Genomic DNA, 19,307 nt, shown 5'->3' on the forward strand with positions numbered 1-19,307 from the left:
GCACCAATTTAACCAAGAACCCCTACTAAACCAAGACTAAAAATTAGAACAAGAGAGGCACTCTCAGACACAGACACCACCTGCACCTCACAGAGGAAGAGATGAGTAGGCGTCAGTGCAAAAATACAGGCAACAACATAAAGACCTATATGGCAACATCAGAACCTAGTGATTCTACACCTGCAAGACCTAAACATACCATGACAGAAGAAACAGAAGAAATCAACCCTAAAAATGACATTAAGAAGATGATAGAGGCCCTTAAAGAAGAAATAAAACATTCCCTCAATGAGGAAATAAAAACTTTCCTTAAAGAGGAATTGAAAAACTACCTTAAAGAGGAAATAAAAACTTTCCTTAAAGAGGAAATAAAAAACTCCCTTAAAGAGGAAATAAAAACTTCCCTTAAAGAGGAAATGAAAAACTCCATTAAAGAGGAAATAAAAAACTCCCTTAAAGAAATGGAAGAAAAAACGAACAAAAAATGGGAAGAAATTAAAGAAAGCCAAGAAAAAGCAATTAAACAGATGAAAGAAACATTCCAAGATCTGAAAAATGAATTTGAGACAATAAAGAAAACACATGCTGAGGGAATGCTGGAAATAGAAATCCTGACAAAACGAACAGGAACTACAGAAACAAGCATAACCAACCGATTGCAAGAGATGGAACAGAGAATCTCTGACGCTGAAGACACGATAGAGAAAATAGATTCGTCAGTCAAAGAAAACAATAAAGACAAAAAAGTCCTAACACAAAACGTCCAGGAAATTTGGGACACCATGAAAAGACCAAACCTAAGAATAATAGGGATAGAAGAAGGAGAAGAATACCAACTCAAAGGCACAGAAAATATATTCAACAAAATCATAGAAGAAAACTTTCCTAACCTAAAGAAAGAAATACCTATGAAGATACAAGAAGCTTACAGAACACCGAATAGGCTGGATCCAAAAAAAAAGTCCCCTCGCCACATAATAATCAAAACACTAAACACACAGAATAAAGAAAAAATATTAAGAGCTGCAAAGGAAAAGGACCAAGTAACATATAAAGGCAAACCCATCAGAATAACACCAGACTACTCAATAGAGACTATGAAAGATAGAAGATCATGGACAAACCTCATGCAGACACTAAGAGACCATGGATGCCAACCCAGACTATTATACCCAGCAAAACTCTTAATCACCATAGGCGGAGTAAACAAAATATTCCAGGATAAAACCAGATTTAATCAATACCTGTCCACAAACCCAGCCCTACAGAAAGCACTAGAAGGGAAAATTCAACCCAAAGAAGCTAAACACATCCATGAAAAATCAAGCAATAGATAATCCTACACCAACATACACCACAGAAGGACAACACAACACAACCAAAAAAATAACAGGAATTAACAATCACTGGTCATTAATATCCATCAATATCAATGGTCTCAACTCACCTATAAAAAGACACAGACTAACAGAATGGATTAGAAAACAGGACCCATCCATATGCTGCATACAAGAAACACACCTTAACTCCAAAGACAGACACTACCTCCGAGTAAAGGGCTGGGAAAAGGTTTTCCAAGCAAATGGACCTAAGAAACAAGCTGGTGTAGCTATCCTAATATCTAATAAAATAGACTTCAAACTAAAATCAATCAAAAGAGACCAGGATGGACATTACATATTCATCACAGGAAAAATCCACCAAGATGAAGTCTCGATTCTAAACATTTATGCTCCAAATACAAAAGCACCCACATTCATAAAAGAAACACTACTAAAGTTTAAAACGCACATCAAACCCCACACATTAGTAGTGGGAGATTTTAACACACCACTCTCACCAAAAGATAGATCTACCAGACTGAAACTTAACAAAGAAATAAAGGACCTAACAGATGTTATGACTCAAATGGACCTAATAGATATATACAGAATATTCCATCCTAACACAAAAGAATATACCTTCTTCTCAGCACCCCATGGAACCTTCTCAAAAATTGACCACATGCTTGGACACAAAACAAATCTCAACAGATACAAAAAAATTGGAATAACCTCCTGTATTTTATCAGACCACCAAGCCTTAAAGTTAGAACTCAATAACAACAAAAATTATAGAAAACCCACAAACTCATGGAAACTGAATAATACCCACCTGAAACATCAATGGGTCAAGGAAGAAATAAAGACAGAAATTAAAGAGTTCCTAGAATTCAATGAAAATGAAAGTACAACATACCCAAACTTATGGGACACTATGAAAGCAGTGCTAAGAGGAAAATTCATAGCTCTAAATGCACACATAAAGAAGATGGAGCAATCCCATACCAATGAATTAACAGCACAACTGAAAGCTCTAGAACAAAAAGAAACAAACTCACCCAGGAGAAATAGACGCCAGGAAATAATCAAATTGAGGGCTGAAATCAACGAAATAGAAAACAAGAGAACAATACAAAAAATCAATGAAACAAAGAGTTGGTTCTTTGAAAAAATCAACAAGATAGACAAACCACTAGCCAAATTAACCAAAAGGCAAAGAGAGAACACCCAAATTCACAAAATCAGAAATGAAAAGGGAGACATAACAACAGACAATGAGGAAATCCAGAGAATCATCAGATCATACTTCAAAAACCTGTACTCCACAAAAATGGAAAACCAGGAAGAAATGGACAATTTTCTGGATAAATACCAAATACCAAAATTAAATCAAGACCAGATAAACCATTTAAATAGACCAATAACCCCTAAAGAAATAGAAACAGTCATCAAAAGTCTCCCAACTAAAAAAAGCCCAGGACCAGATGGTTTCAGTGCAGAATTCTACCTGACTTTCAAAGAAGAACTAATACCAATCCTCTTCAAAGTGTTCCACACAATAGAAACAGAAGGAACACTACCAAACTCTTTTTATGAGGCTACAATTACCCTGATACCCAAACCACACAAAGATGCAACAAAGAAAGAGAACTACAGACCAATCTCCCTCATGAACATTGATGCAAAAATACTCAACAAAATATTGGCAAACCGAATCCAAGAATACATCAAAACAATCATCCATCACGACCAAGTAGGATTCATCCCAGGGATGCAAGGATGGTTCAACATACGGAAATCAGTCAATGTAATACACCATATAAACAAACTGAAAGAAAAAAACCACATGATCATCTCCCTAGATGCTGAAAAAGCCTTTGACAAAATCCAACACCCCTTCATGATAAAGGTCTTAGAAAGAATAGGAATACAAGGAACATTTCTAAACATAATAAAAGCAATTTATAGCAAGCCAACAGCAAACATCAAATTAAATGGAGAGAAACTCAAAGCGATACCACTAAATTCAGGAACAAGACAAGGCTGTCCACTCTCCCCATATTTATTCAATATAGTACTAGAAGTTCTAGCTAGAGCAATAAGACAACAAAAGGAGATCAAAGGGATACAAATTGGCAAGGAAGAAGTCAAACTTTCACTATTTGCAGATGATATGATAGTATACATAAGTGACCCCAAAAACTCTACCAGGGAACTTCTACAGCTGATAAACTCCTTCAGTAAAGTGGCAGGATACAAGATCAACTCAAAAAAATCAGTAGCCCTCCTATACACAAATGATAAAAGGGCTGAGGAAGAAGTCAGAGAAACATCACCCTTTACAATAGCCACAAATAATATAAAATACCTTGGGATAACACTAACTAAACAAGTGAAAGACCTTTTTGATAAGAACTTTAAATCTCTAAAGAAAGAAATTGAAGAAGATATCAGAAAATGGAAGGATCTCCCATGCTCATGGATAGGTAGGATTAACATAGTAAAAATGGCAATCTTACCAAAAGCAATCTACAGATTCAATGCAATCCCCATCAAAATCCCAACACAATTCTTCACAGACTTGGAAAGAAAAATACTCAACTTTATATGGAAAAACAAAAGACCCAGGATAACTAAAAGAATCCTATACGATAAAGCAACCCTTGGAGGCATCACCATCCCGGACCTCAAACTCTACTATAGAGCTATAGTAATAAAAACAGCTTGGTACTGGTATAAAAACCGACATACGGACCAATGGAATCGAATTGAAGACCCTGACATTAATCCATGCACATATGAACACCTGGTTTTTGACAAAGGAGCCAAAACTATACAATGGAACAAAGAAAGTATCTTCAACAAATGGTGCTGGCATAACTGGATGTCAATATGTAAAAGATTACAAATAAATCCATATCTGTCACCATGCACAAAACTCAAGTCCAAGTGGATCAAAGACCTAAACATAAATCCAGTTACACTAAACTTAATAGAAAAGAAGATAGGAAGCACTCTTGAACGCATTGGCACTGGAGACCATTTCCTAAATAAAACACCGACAGCACAGACCCTGAGCACAACCATTAATAAATGGGACCTCTCAAAACTGAGAAGCTTTTGCAGGGCAAAAGACACAGTCAATAAGACAAAAAGACAGCCAACAGATTGGGAAAAGATCTTCACCAACCCCACATCTGACAGAGGATTGATCTCCACAATATATAAAGAACTCAAGAAACTAGACATCAAAGCACTGAACAGTCCAATTAAAAAATGGGCTAAAGAGCTAAACAGAGAATTCACAAAACAAGAACTACAAATGGCTGAAAGACATTTAAAGAAATGCTCAACATCCTTAATCATCAGAGAAATGCAAATCAAAACGACTCTGAGATACCACCTTACACCTGTTAGAATGGCTAAGATCAAAAACACCAATGACAACCAATGTTGGAGAGGATGTGGAGCAAAGGGAACACTCCTCCACTGTTGGTGGGAATGTAAACTTGTACAACCACTATGGAAATCAGTATGGCGGTTTCTCAGAAAATTAGGAATCAAACTACCTCAAGACCCAGCCATCCCACTCTTGGGCATATACCCAAAGAATGCTGATACATACCATAAAGATACATGCTCAGCTATGTTCATAGCAGCACTATTTGTAATAGCCAGAACCTGGAAACAACCTAGATGCCCATCAACGGAAGAATGGATGAAAAAAATGTGGTACATATACACAATGGAGTACTACTCAGCAGAGAAAAACAATGAAAGCATGAAATTTGCAGGCAAATGGATGGAACTAGAAAATATCATCCTGAGTGAGGTAACCCAAACCCAGAAAGACAGTTATGGTATGTACTCACTCATTGGTGGATTCTAGATATAAAATGAACAATCAGACCACAACCCATAGAACCATAGAGGCTATATATATATAGCATGGAGGTCCGTAGGACGACTGTGGCATATAATAAATTTCAGTTTTACTCAATTATTGAAAAAAAAATAGCCAAATGAATGGAAACACATGAACTATGAACCAAAGACTGAGGGGCTCCCAGCTGGATCAGGCCCTCTGAATAGGTGAGACAGTTGATTGGCTTGATCAGTTTGGGAGGCATTTAGGCAGTGGGACCAAGTCCTGTGCTCATTCCATGAGTTGACTGTTTGAAACCAGGAACTTATGCAGGGACACTTGGCTCAGTCTGGGAGGAAGGGACTGGACCTCCCTGGACTGAGTCTACCAAGTCGATCACAGTCCTCGGGGGAGGACTTGTCCTGGAGGAGATGGGAATGGAGGGTGGGCTGGGGGTAAGGGGAGGGCGTGGGAGGGGGGAGAATAGGGGAACCCATGGCTGATATGTAGAACTGAATGGTATTGTAAAATAAAAAATATATATCACAAAAAAAAAAAAAAAAAAAAAAAAGGGCCTGGAGAGAGACCTCAGGGGTTAATGCTTACTGAAAAAAAAAAAAAAAAAAAAAAAGTGAAAAAAAAGTTGGGGATTTAGCTCAGTGGTAGAGCGCTTGCTGCAAGGCCCTGGGTTTGGTCCTGAGCTCTGGGGGAAAAAAAAAGGAAAGAATGCTTACTGCTTTATTAGAGGACCAGAGTTTGGATCCCAGCGCCCTCACTGGGTCGCTCACATATATATGCCTATTAATTTCAGCTCCAAAGAATCTAACACCACTTCCTGGTCTTTCTGGGTACTCATACAAACACACAGATGCACATAGATAAAATAAATCTTTTAAAAAATATGTAAGCCATACTTGGTGGTACATACCTCTTATTCCATCACTTAAAGAGGAGAAGCAGGTGGATCTCTGAGTTCAAGGTCAGCCTGGTCTACATAGCCAGTTCCAGGCAAACCACAAGTGCCTAACATGGGAGCTCAGAAGTGAATTCAGGTTTATACAAGAGCAGGGTGTGCTCTTAATCTCTAAGCCCCTACAGTGATTTTTGTTGAGATAGTCACCTGGAGTTACAACTATTGTAGTCACTCCTTTTATTTTCTGGACATTAACTGATATCAACAGACTGTTTATGTGTAAATGAAAACTGCCCCCATAGACTCATATGTTGAACTCTTGGACCTCAGGCTTCCCTGCCATGACTGACTCTTATACCTTTGGAACCATAAGACAAAATAAACTCCTTTCTCTATAAGTTGGTTTTGGTCATGGTGTTTTATCACAGCAATAGAAAAGTAACTGATATATTTCATTACTCACAATTGCTTTTTTGGGGGTGGGGTAGGGAGTTGTTGGGGATTAAATTCAGGGCTTTGCACATGTTAAAACGCATGCTCTACTAATGAGCTGCACTTCCAGCCTATAATAACTTAGAGCATTTCACTATTTCCTGTACAAAATCCCATTTACTTTCATGGTGAGTATAAGCTGATATTTTTTTCAGAAATATCAGAAAGCAAATTTTGTGAGAAGCAAAATTTTGCATCCATGAAACCCCCAAAATGTGTTATTTGAATCTCACATTTTTAATGGATGTGGAATTCTGAATTGGAAATTTTCTTTTTAAAAAAGATTTTTCTTTTATTTGAGTGTTTTGCCTACATGTAAGTACACTTTTGTGTGCAGTGCCCTTGGGAGGCCAGAAAAGCACATTGGAGCCCGTGGAATTACAGACAGTTGTGAGCTGCCATATGGGTGCTGGGAACTGAATCTGGGTCCTCTGAAAGAACAGCAAGTGCTCTCAACCACTGAGACATCTCTCCAGGCCCTAAAGTTATTTTCATAGCAGTACTTGAATGATATTTATGATGTTAAATTTGACTGCCAACTTGAAGGAACACACATCTCTAGACATGCCCGTGAAGGAATTTTTAAATATTAGGTTAGCTGACATGGGGAGACCTGTCCTAAATATGGTGTCAGCACTCCATGGCTGGAGTTCTGGACTGAATAAAAAGGAGAAAGGAGTTGAACAGCAGCATTCATCTCTGCTTCCCAGCTGGGGGTCTATTGTGACAGCAGCCTCCAGCTTCTGCTCCCACGCTGGACTAAAGCCCTTGGAGCTGGGAGCCACACAGGCCTGCCTGCCTTCAGTTGCTCTAGTCAGGCGTCTGATCCCAGAGTGGAGAAAAGTAGTTACCCAATGCTGCTCCGTTCTTTTTGCATTCACTTTGTGGGTAATGTATTTTTTTTACTGAAGATTTCCAATTCTTTATTTTTTTTTTGTACGGTAAATTCACTCTCATATAGGGGTTGATAAACTATATGATGAGCCCAAACTGTCTTCACATGTGTTTTGGTACAATCTATGAGCTAAGAATATTTTTACCTTTTTAAATTTCAAAGAAAAAAACCACAGGAATATTTTGTGATGTGAAACACTATGCAATTAGTGCCTTTGGGCCTATTTTGAAAGTTGCATTGGAACACAGTGACGAACATTTGCTTATATATACCTCCATCTTTTGCACAGTTGTGACAGCACCCATAAGATCCGAAATATTTGTAACGGGTAGGAAAAGGGTCCTGCTCCCATGCATTTTAAAAATTTGCTTCAATAGCTAAAATTCTAGAAAATATTCCTGTTGTTTTCTAGAGGTGTTTTAAAACCCCAGCATTTGAATCAAAATAACAATGTTTTCAACTGTGTCCATTCCACTCAGTATCATGCTACAGTTTTCACTAAAAACATTTTTTTCCCCCGGGTTTGTGAAATGGCTCTGGTAAAAGAGCCTATTGCAAGCTTGGCTACCTACATTTGATTCCCGGATCCCATAAGTGGCAAGAATCTATGTCTGAAAGTTGACTTTTGATTTCCAGATATGCACCACAGCATATGGACCCTTACAATTATGTCCCACCCCCACAGTAAAACAAAACAAATTTCCCCATTTCTAAAACACTAGCTGTAGTCTTTTAGAGTACATTTTTTCATTCCTATGAGCACTCATTTTGATTTCTTGTTCTGATTTCTGTATTGACTTCTTCCAATAGTGAGTCCTCACATTTATATTTTTTTTGTTATTTCTCAACTGTCTGGCATTTTTTCACTTGTCTTTTACCTGGGAACAGACTGCTGCCCCCATCCTACTGGTTGCTTAGGAAGGGGAAGTGGGATCGCTCGGGTTTCCATCAAAAAGGGTTGGGAAGATGGTCTGGTCTGCTCTGCGCTAAGTGTCTTTTCAGTGGCTGCTTTCTTTTCTAAGTTCCCACATTCTTTGCTTTTGTCTCTTTTAGGGACAGGATGGGGGTGTACAGAGTTGGACCTATGTGAATGCTGCTTCTGGTGTCTTCCTTGTTCTAGGTTTTAGTCAAATTCAGGTAGGGATCACTAAGTGCTGCTCCGACCATCTGTTAACAATTACCCCCTTGTATTCTGTCACAAAGCCTCAGTTGCTGGCTCCTTTGCTCTGATCCTGGTCTCACCTAGAGCTTCTCTTCTTTAAGGTGGTTCTCTGATTTTTTTTTTTTTTTTTGTAACTATCATCCTCTATTGCTATATATTTCAGGCTGTCTCCAACTCATGATGTAGCTCTTTGGTCTCTTGGATGCTGAGGTCACAGGCATGAGCCACCACCATCTGTAACTCTTATTTACATGGTGTGGGAGCTGAAAATTGCAACATGCAGCCGTCCACCTTCTTTTAATCAGAAGGTAGTTTGTATTACTATTTTTTGGATGCTTTGTGTCCTAATACGTATTCTGTGAATGCTTTATGGACAAAACCCACAAAGATTTTTTATCAGGAACTATTTTACTTTACTATTTATATGTCTATAAATAACAGGTTACAATCCCCACCTTTTTTTTGCCTCTTAAGTCTAATAATTTGAAGACAGCTTTTTAAAAAAGTCTTTAAATTATTACTAAAATACTGTTGTTTCATGGTGGTAGTCATTATTCCATAACAATCATTTTAAAAGATACTTTACCCCCCACCCCCCAAAAAAATAAACTTTACCCACTCATTGATCTAAAAAACATTTGCCTTGTTTATGTCACCATTAGTTTGTGCTGTATGGTCTGTGCTTTTGTGTGCATACTTTGTGACTGACTAAAATATTCTGATTTGGCTTCACTGTTCTAGGTATTTATTTTAATTAATATCTAACTCTCCCTCTAGTTTGATTCAGTAGCTTTTTAGGGTGTCTGCTGAGACTTCCTAATTAAACTTACACATGCATTTTCCTCTGTGTTTCAATTATTACTGCTACACAAAAATGTCCTTCTCTCTCTCTCTCTCTCTCTCTCTCTCTCTCTCTCTCTCTCTCTCTCTCTCTCTCTCTCTCTCTCTCTGTTTTTTTGAGGCAGGGTTTCCTCTGTGTAGCTTTGTGCCTTTCCTGGAACTCACTCTGTAGCCCAGGCTGGTCTCGAACTCACAGAGATCTGCCTGCCTCTGCCTCTTTAGTACTGGGATTAAAGGCATGCACTACCACTGCCTGGCCAAAATTTCCTCTCTTTAATTTCCTTACAGTATATTTCCCAGCAGATTGCATTCTCTTTTCTCTTTCTGGTTCAGTAGTTCTCAACTTTCCTAATGCTGCAGCCCTTTAATAGAAGGTAGTTCATGTTGTGGTGACCCCCCAACCATAAAATTATTTTCATTGTTACTTAATAACTGTAATTTTGCTATTGATATGAATCATAATGTAAATGTCTATGTTTTCTGATGTCTTAGGAGACCCTTGTAAAAAGGTCATTTGATCTTGCAAAGGGGTCACGACTCACAGTATTCTAGTTGGTTCGGCTTATTTTTTTATATTTAAATTGACTGAATTTTTATTGTTATTTTCTTCCATTGCTGTAAGGCAATTGGAGGCAAAGCTTATCTCTCCCACCCCTATCTTGTGACTTGTATTTTTTAATTAATTAAAATTTTTATTATTTTGTGTGTGTTTGTCTGTGTGCTATGTGTGTTCAGGGTCCTTGGGAGGCTAGAAGAGGGTGTTGGATCCCTTGAAACGAGTTACACACAGTGGTGAGCAACCATGTTGGTGCTGGGGAGGTAGCCCAGGTCCTCTGTAAGAGTAGCCAGTGCTTTTAAGAGCTGGGCCATCACTTCAGTCCCTGTGACTTGTAATTTTTTGTTTGTTGTTTGTTTGTTTGAGACAGGGTTTCTCTGTGTAGCTTTGTGCCTTTCCTGGAACTCACTCTGTAGCCCAGGCTGGCCTCGAATTCACAGAGGTCCGCCTGCCTCTTGCCTCCTGAGCGCTGGGATTTAAAGGCATGTGCCACCACCGCCCGGCTGTGACTTATAATTTTAAAAAGTGGAAAAACAAGTAAACAAAACTGCCCTACAAAAGAGGCAAATCAGACCTTTAATTATTGTTGCATCCCAGTAAATGCATAAGGCACAACTGTCATCAGTTATTAGTATTCCCTGGATATATTTGGCTTCTGATCCTGCCCACTTATGCCATCTTTTATTACAAAAGAACTTTATATATGAAACCATAGTTTTATGACTAAAGAAAGAAAAATAATCTACACATTTTAAAAGGGGGATTGGTGATGGTATACTCGACACCTTAAAAAAAGATACTGAAGACACCATGGGCTAAGTATAGTGAAGCCAGGTCATAATCCCCATACTGGAGTGGTTCAGGGAGGATCAAGTTCAAGGTCAATCTCTTCTCCTCCCCCTACCCACCAAAAAAGGAACTCTTGGAAAGGTAGGAAATGGTACAACTCTGGAGGACTATTTCACATCACCTATTAAACTGGATATTTCCTGTTTATCCTTCCTTTCTCTCTGTGCTCCAGGAGGCTGACCTGATGGACCACATCAGGGAGCTCCCTGGTCTTCTGGAGGTCAACAGGTGTCATCGCCAGGCTGCTGAGGACACGAAGAGGGCTGGATGTGCGCTTCTAGTAGCTTGCTTTCAGGTGAGCTGCCTAGGATTGCAAAATTCTAAATCCTGCCAGGAGCCCTTTTCACACAGCTACTTCTTTTGGTTCTGGTGTTTCATGTCCTGTCCCTTTAGGCCAAGACATGGAAATGCTTCCGAACTGCTGCTCAATGTGAGGGTACGGCATCCATCACTGCTTGGTTTCTGTAAAACCCTTTTATGTCTTTGTAGACTCTTTACAACTAGTTTGGATATGCTTATTTGCATGCTGTGTTCTAGGAATTCAACTTATAAATTAAATGTAGTAATATTTTATTTGTGCTGAAATGTGGTGATATTTTACTTGTGCTTTAATAAATAAAGTTTGCCTGGAGGTCAGAGGAAATAGCAAGCCATTTTAAGTAAACATATAAATCAGGCAGTGGTAACACATGCCCTTAATGCGATCACTTAGCAGGCAAGGTCTCTGTGTATTCAAGGCCACACTAGGGAACAGAGCCAAGCAAATAGTGACACACGCCTTTAATCCCAGTACCAACCATAGTGACCCGGAAGTCTGTACAGACAGACAGAAAGTGACAGAGCTGTGTAGGAAGAGGAAGTGAGGTAGCTGGGCTAAGATAGCCAATGAGGGGGCAGAACAGCAAGGCCATAAAGGTGTGGGTAGACAGGACGTAACTCGTATTTGGAAGCTGCCAAGTTGATCAGGTAAGTTGATGATAGCTGTGGCTTTCCCTATTTCCTTGATCTCTAAGGCTTTCACACCTATATTTGGCTCTGTGTTTTTTATTTAATAAGACCATTTAGAAATTCGACTACAATTAAATGACGTATATTGGATGATTTGTCAAACACTATAATCCCGTAACAATGGAATGTTAAAAATATAATATCAATAGAAGAGTGTAGAATAATGGTCCAACTATACAGTGGAATATTACAAAACTATAAAAATGTGAGTCATTAGGGCTTAGAAGAATGCATTTTCCCTGCAGATATACAGACCTGAGTTGAGAGCTCAATAACTCACATGCATTAGATGTAGTACAGCACGTCCATATTACCAACAAAGACTAAGAAAAAATGAGAAAGAATTTCTAAAGTCACAGAAAATAATGGAAAAGCCAGCAAATGATACAATTGATGGAATGTCCCAAATAGTAAGATTTTTGGACAGCTTTCTTTCTTAACATGATCCATGATGGAATTTTCCTTTGATTATTCCCAGTAAAGGTTCATCTAACACAGGCCAGTTGTTTAGGGGAGGTTCAGTTCTGTAGCCCTGTCTTAAACCTAGCTGACTGACTGTGACAGAGTTGTGGTGCTCAGTGATCTTGGATTCTGTGAAAGGTCTGACTTATTAAAGGAAATGAGACAGGAGAGTATCAGGGAATCAGTGAGGAATGCAAGAGAGGAGTGTGTTCATCCAAGTTAAGATAGCCAAAGCAGACATTTCTTTTATGTTAGTCAAAAGTGGAAAAGCTAGAGAAGGATTTTGAGAGGCAGTTCTAGTGTTCTGACATGGACAGCCCTGCTAACGTCCTATGACAGTCACGGGATGCACTCACCCTTCCTGGAGCTGCACCTGGGCAGATTCTTCTGTGACAAGAGCCTCATACTCATCAGCGGCAAATCTGTCCCAGTCAGAGGGCTCAGGGCCATCATTTTCAACATCCTGATTGAAAGGAGGAAGTTAGAATAAAGACAAAAATTGGAGGTAGGGCATCATAAATGTATATTGCTGAAAAACCTATCTGAAAGTATTCTAACATATTAAGAGGGCCTAAGACAACATTTCCACAGTGATCTACACCTGGAATCACAACATTAGGTGCTCTAAGCAGCTTACATTATTTTGGTAATGATTCTTTCTTTAAAAAAATAATTTTATTTTATAAGTGTTTTGCCTGCACGTACATATGTGCACCATGTGTATGCAGTGTCTGCAGAGGTCAGAAGGGATGCTGGAACCTCTGAAACTGGAGTTAAGACAGTTGTGAGTCACCATGTGGGTGCTGAGAACCAAACCTGGGTTGTCTGCAAGACCAGCAAGTGCTCTTAACCTCTGAGCCATCTCTCCAGCTCCATGATTCTTTAAAAAAACAAAAACAAAAACAAAAAACCAAACAAACCTATTGTGTGTGTGTGTGTGTGTGTGCGTGTGTGTGTGTGTGTGTGTGTCTCACGGTGCATGTATGGATTGGAGGACAACTTTCTGCAGTCTGTGCTCTCCTTCCACTCCAAGTTTACTGTCTGACATGTTTGCCCTGGCAAAGGAGTTTGTCTCTATTCTCATGCACAACAACATTTAAAATTGATAGCCACACACAGGAATCATCAGTACTTGAAAGGGTGTTAAATTATCTGAAGTTGTCTATTATGGAGCAGTTCTGGGATCACTTAGGAGGGTAAAGATATTTACCATACTATCTTGGAAGTGCATAGCACAATTAAATCAAGGTCAATGTATCTTGTAAGATGTGTTACTGATGTATTTTTCAAAACTACAGTTTGAAACTAGTTTCTGATGTATATGCAATTACATGGACTTAGAGCTGGAGAGGACATGACCTGCACAGTGGTTGTGGGTGAAATGTGCTCTTAGTATTTATTTGTGAATTTATTTTGAGACAGGGTCTCTCCACATAGCTCTGGCTGTCCTGGAACTTACTAGGTAGATCAGGCTGGGCTTGAACTCACAGATGCTCATCAGTCTCCATGATGGCATGCACCACTACTCCCAGCTCTTAGATCTTTATATTGATTCTCATTCTTTTGTTTATATTCTCTTTCTCTCTCTCTCCATCCCTTCCCCCACTTCTTGCTGGTTCACGGCATTATTGTCTCTTTTCATAGTTGATGAAATATTTTAGATATTATCTATTTAAATACAGAGATCCCTACATGCACAGACCATTTAATATGAATCATACAGCCTTTGGTACTCTAGCGCTGAGAGATCAATTTCAATATACCATTACCTTCTGGACTGCAAAAGGATCTCTTTGTTCATGGTCCAAGTATTTCTCCAGGTTAAAGAAAGTGTCATAGAAGATATGAGCCATTCTGCACCTCTTCAGATCTCGTAGAGTTATTTTGCCTATAAAAAAACAAATATGCCATGTAAATTTCACTGACAGCTCTTTTGACAAACAAACAACAATGAAAAAAAAAACCCAAAAAACCTCACTGATGCTGAACAGTATATGTGTATGTTCATTTAATTATAAATCACTAAAAAAAAAAAAGCCAGCTGGGCGGTGGTGGCGCACGCCTTTAATCCCAGTACTCGGAAGGCAGAGGCAGGCGGATCTCTGTGAGTTTGAGGCCAGCCTGGTCTACAATGCGAGTTCTAGGAAAGGCACAAAGCTACACAGAGAAATCCTGTCTCGAAAAAAAAAAAAAAAAAAAAAAGGCCAAGGTGAGTCATTTTTAACTTGTACATGGCAGTGGCTTTTAAGCACACTCATGGTGTTGTACAACCATCGACACCATGACATTATGCCCCCTGCCCCCTCCAGCCAAGAACTGTTTTCACCAAGAAGTCATCCCCATCTCTCCTCACCTCCACAGCTCTGAGTCACAGAGCTTTCTTTATGGAATTTTTTTTTTTTTTTTTGACAGGGTTTCACTATGTAGCCCTGGCTGTCCTGGAACTTGCTCTCTAGACCAATATGGCCTCGAACTCAGAGATCGGTCTGCCTCTGCCTCCTGAGTACTGGGATTGAAGGTGTGTGCCACCACTGCCCGGCTAAAGTTCTAATTCTTAAATAGTAGCTTTGATACTTATAGTCAAGGAGAGAGAAACTTTAAATTCTTCTGTACTTGGGAAGCTTGTAAAGGCAACTCTGGAAAGCTAAATACATCAGGATAATACAGAACTCTGTGTTCCATTTTGTTTAAGGATGAACAGTGCAAAGTGCTGTTCATTCAGTCTTACCATCACTAGCTGGCTTCACCAGGTCAAGCATCTGGCACAACAGATCATGGAATGGCAAAGGCTCAATGCCCATGGCTTCCATTCGTTCACACTGCTCTTCATAGAAGTATTCCAGCTCATACATGGAAAGTATACCATCTCCATCCACGTCCATGCAGCGGAACCAATACTCAATGCTAGGAGGTAAAAGATGCTCATTAGCATGTACCTGGTAGAAGTTCTTTATTTATTCAAGTACTACTGCATGTTTCTTTTTAAGTAACTTTACATGTTTGTTACAGATTATACCTAGTTATAGAGGTTAGAAAAACAATGGAGGGGGACTGGAGAGATGGCTCAGCTATATATATATATATATTGATCTTGCACTTCTGACCTTTTAAATTTTTATGCATTTATTTATATTGGTTTTTTGAGACAGGGTTTCCCTGTGTAGCTTTTCGCCTTTCCTGGAACTCACAGAGATCCGCCTGCCTCTGCCTCCTGAGTGCTGGGATTAAAGGTGTGCACCACCACCATCCGGCTTATTTATTTATTTTAACAAGTTATTAATATGTAATTTAAGGTGGCCTCTAACTCTTGGTCTCATGTGATTCTGCTCTAGCTGGAGTAGCTGGACAGCAAGGACATGGCACCCTCCTGGCTCAGATCTTGGATATGGAAAGATTCCTTTTCCTACCTCTACTTTGGTATTTTGGCTTGATAGTTCTTTTCCTTCAGATTTTTATCTTTGTTTTACCTTATTTTGAGGGGGTCTCATACTGTAGCCCTGGTTAGCCTGGAATCACATAGATCAGACAGGCCTGGAAATCAGAGAGACTAAAGGTATGTTCTACCACACCCTGCCTTCCTTCAGATTTTTTCTCCCCTCTGTGTAGCCCTGGCTGTCCTGGAACTTGCTCTGTACACCAGGCTGGCCTTGAACTCACAAAGGGCTGCCTGCCTCTGCCTCCTGAGTGCTGGGACTGAAGGCTTGCACCACCACTGCCCGGCATTCTTCACATTTCTAAAGGCACAATATATGGTCTCGGCTGGGTGTGGTGACTTCACAAAAAGAGTTAGGAAGTGTACTTTCTTTTTCCATTTTATGGAATAATTTGAGGATTGGTATTAGTTCATTACAAGTCTGGTAGAATTCTGCAGTGAATCCATCTGGACCTGAGCTACTTGTTCTTTAGATAATTTTAAGTATGTATTTTCGAAAAATTAAGTGTTCAGTTGTGTGTGTGTCTGTGTGGGGATGTGTGCATGCAACTGCAGGAGTCCATGGAGAACAGAAGCATTGGCTCTCCTGGAGCTGGAGGTACAGGGGGTGTGGAATACCTGACGTAAGCGCTGAGAACTGAACTCAGGTCTTCGGCAGTATGTGCTCTTAACCTCTGAGCCATCTCTCCTGCCCCAGGACCTGGACTATTTTTTGTTGAAGGTTTTACTATCATTTTGTAATTGACTCAATTTTGTTGCTTATATTTAATATTATATTTATATTATAATATCTTGTTTTACATACATAGTTTGTATATAGGCATCTATACACTTAAATTTTAGATTTTCCTAATTAGTAGAGTAAAAAATTAAGTTTTTTAAGCTATACCTTTATCATTTTCTGAACTTCAATGCTATCGATTGTAATGCCTTTAAATCTCTAATTTTGTTTTGGTTTTCTCAAACAATATTGTTTTTCTTTTCAAAGAATCAGTTCTTTCATCCATTTTTTTTTGTATTTTCATCTTTGTCATTAATTTCTGTCCTGATTTTGATGGTTTATTTCCATTTAATGCTTTTGCCTTTTGAAGGTCTTAAGATCTTTTTTTTTTTTTTTTTTTTTTTTTTAAATTTTAGGCCCTTAGAATCATAAACGTCCTTTCTTTTTGCATCCCATAGGTTTTGCTATGTTCTATTTTCATTTTCATCCCATTCTAGGAAGTTTTTTGGTTTATTTCTTCAGTTACTCACTCATCATCCAATAGTGTTTAATCTCCACAAATTTAAATCTTTTTTTTTTTTTTAATAGATTCTCTTGCTGTTGATTTCTAGCTTTATTTCATGTGGGCAGATAGAATACAAAAAGTTATTTCAATTTTCCTATGTTGCTTGAGACTTGCTTTATGTAGTAATATATAATCTGTTTTAGACAAAGTACCACAAGCTGTTGAGAAGAATGTGTATTCTGTAATGGTTGGATGGAATGTTTTGTAAATGTTTGTTAGAAACATTTAGTATATGATGTCATTTAACTCCATCTATGTATGTATTTAAAAATATTTATTCTTTACATACATGTGTGTGGCTTATGTGTGTGGGTAATGGCAGAGGCCAGAAGGGGATGCGGTTCTCCTCTGGAATTATAGGCAGCTGTGAGCACCTGACCTAAGTGCTGGATTCAACTCAGGCCTCTGGAAGAGAAGGAGTTGCTCTTAAACCACAAAGCCATCTCTCTATACCTTGTTATCTTAAAAAGATTTTATTTTTATTTTATGTGTGTTTTGCCTGCACACATGTATGTGCAGCAATATGTGCTTGGTGCCCTTGGAGGCCGGAAGGGTATCCGATCCTCTGGAACTGTAACTAAGAATGATTGTGAGCCACCACATGGGTGCTGGAGGCTGGAACTAGATTCTCTGCAAGAGAAGCATGTATTTTTATGTGCTGAGCTTCTGCCCCTGTTTAGTAGTATTTATGAAACTGGGTGCACCTGCGTTCAGTGTATATGTGTTTAGATTGTAATTTCTTGATAGATTGTTCCTTTAACCAGTATCTACTAATCTTTATTTCTTCTGGCTGGTTAGTGTTTGATATCTATTAGATTAGGGATATCTGCTTGTTTTCTGGTTCCATTTGTTTGGAATTCCCTTTCCCATCTGTTTAGGAGGCAACAAATAGATGGATCATGTTTTAGATCCATTCTGTTATTTTTTTTGTCTTTTGATTGGGAAATTGAAGTCATTAATATTCAGAATTATTATAGAAAAGTATGTATTACATTCTCATGATTAGAGTCAGGTTATACATATCTGCCAGGAATGTCCCTGAAATTATTTCTTCTCCTGATCAGGAGACATTTGATATATTTCTCCCATTACTGAAAATGCTTTGGCCCTTTTGTTAAAGTAGTAACTACCAAATCTTCATTCTCTAAAATAATTATTTTTCTTTGCCATTAATAATTGTCTCTAGAATAATACTTTAAGATTACGTAAATATCCAGCTGGTCCTGGTAGTGCATGCCTTTAATACCAGCCAGCCCTCAGGAAACCGACAGATTTCTGAATTTGAGACTAGCCTCATCTACAGATCGAGTTTGAGGACAGCCAGGGCTTCACAGAGAATCCTTGTCTTGGGGGACAAGGTTGTAGTGAAGAATAAGACCCACTATGGCTGTGCCCACCTTTAATTGCAGTAGACCAGAGCTAAGCTGGGGTACATAGTGAGACCCTGTATAAAAAAATAAAAAAAAAAACCACCACAAATAAAATTTTTAAAAAGGTTAAAAAAGTGTGTATTAATTCCTGTCATTTGTTGATTTTGTAGGTGTAGTCTTTCCCTAATCTTCATTTGCATTATCTACTTTCTAGCATCATTTATCCCCCCTCCCCCCAGCCTCTCTGGTGTGTTTATTATTTTAAGGATGAAGAATTTCTTCTGTCATCCTCTGTAGGGTTGGCTTAGTTGTTCCTTTAGCCTGCTTTTGTCATGGAAGGTCATTTGCTATCAATCATGACAGATGTGCTGAGAATAGTAGTCTGGGTTGGCAGCTGTGGTCTTTTCAGAACTTGAAATACATTATTCCAAACCCCTTTGTCTATTGAGAAATCATGTTATTCTGATGTGCCTGCCTTTATATGTGATTTGGTATTTTTCAAAATGATACAGATTCTCTAGGAGATACCCTGAAGATGCCCTTAAGACTGGTCTGAATCCCTATCCTTGGTCATGCTCCCTGCTGTGGCAGTGGGGAGCAAGCCTGGTCGTGGGAGTTCATGTGTGTATTAACGAATGAGTCAGGGAGATGGTAATAGTAGCTGACATGTGATATAATTTCCTTTTGTTTTCCTAACTCACTCAGATACAGCTTTTTTGTTTTTTGAGACAGGGTCTCTCTGTATAGCCCTGGAGCCTCCTGTGTAGACAAGGCTGGCCTTGAACTCAGAGATCTCCTTCTTTTGTCTCCCAAGTGCTAGGATTTAAAGTGTGTACCACCTTGCCCAGACCTCA

General features: G+C 38.9%; 1 protein-coding gene across 2 annotated transcripts in view; it reads right to left on the bottom strand.

Moving 5' to 3' along the window:
• Ppp2r3a (protein phosphatase 2 regulatory subunit B''alpha) overlaps positions 1-19,307 on the bottom strand; it is a 155,016-nt gene that overhangs the window by 10,586 nt on the left and 125,123 nt on the right. For both annotated transcript variants that reach the window (XM_076576919.1, XM_006975129.4), the window contains 3 exons: positions 15,093-15,268; positions 14,134-14,252; positions 12,721-12,827 (listed from right to left, as the gene is read on the bottom strand). In XM_076576919.1, coding sequence (XP_076433034.1) covers positions 12,721-12,827; positions 14,134-14,252; positions 15,093-15,268 — 402 coding nt within the window. The remainder of the gene's footprint in view (positions 1-12,720; positions 12,828-14,133; positions 14,253-15,092; positions 15,269-19,307) is intronic.

Source organism: Peromyscus maniculatus, chromosome 7 (assembly GCF_049852395.1).
Source record: "Peromyscus maniculatus bairdii isolate BWxNUB_F1_BW_parent chromosome 7, HU_Pman_BW_mat_3.1, whole genome shotgun sequence".
In the NCBI taxonomy this organism is placed as follows: Eukaryota; Metazoa; Chordata; class Mammalia; order Rodentia; family Cricetidae; genus Peromyscus; species Peromyscus maniculatus.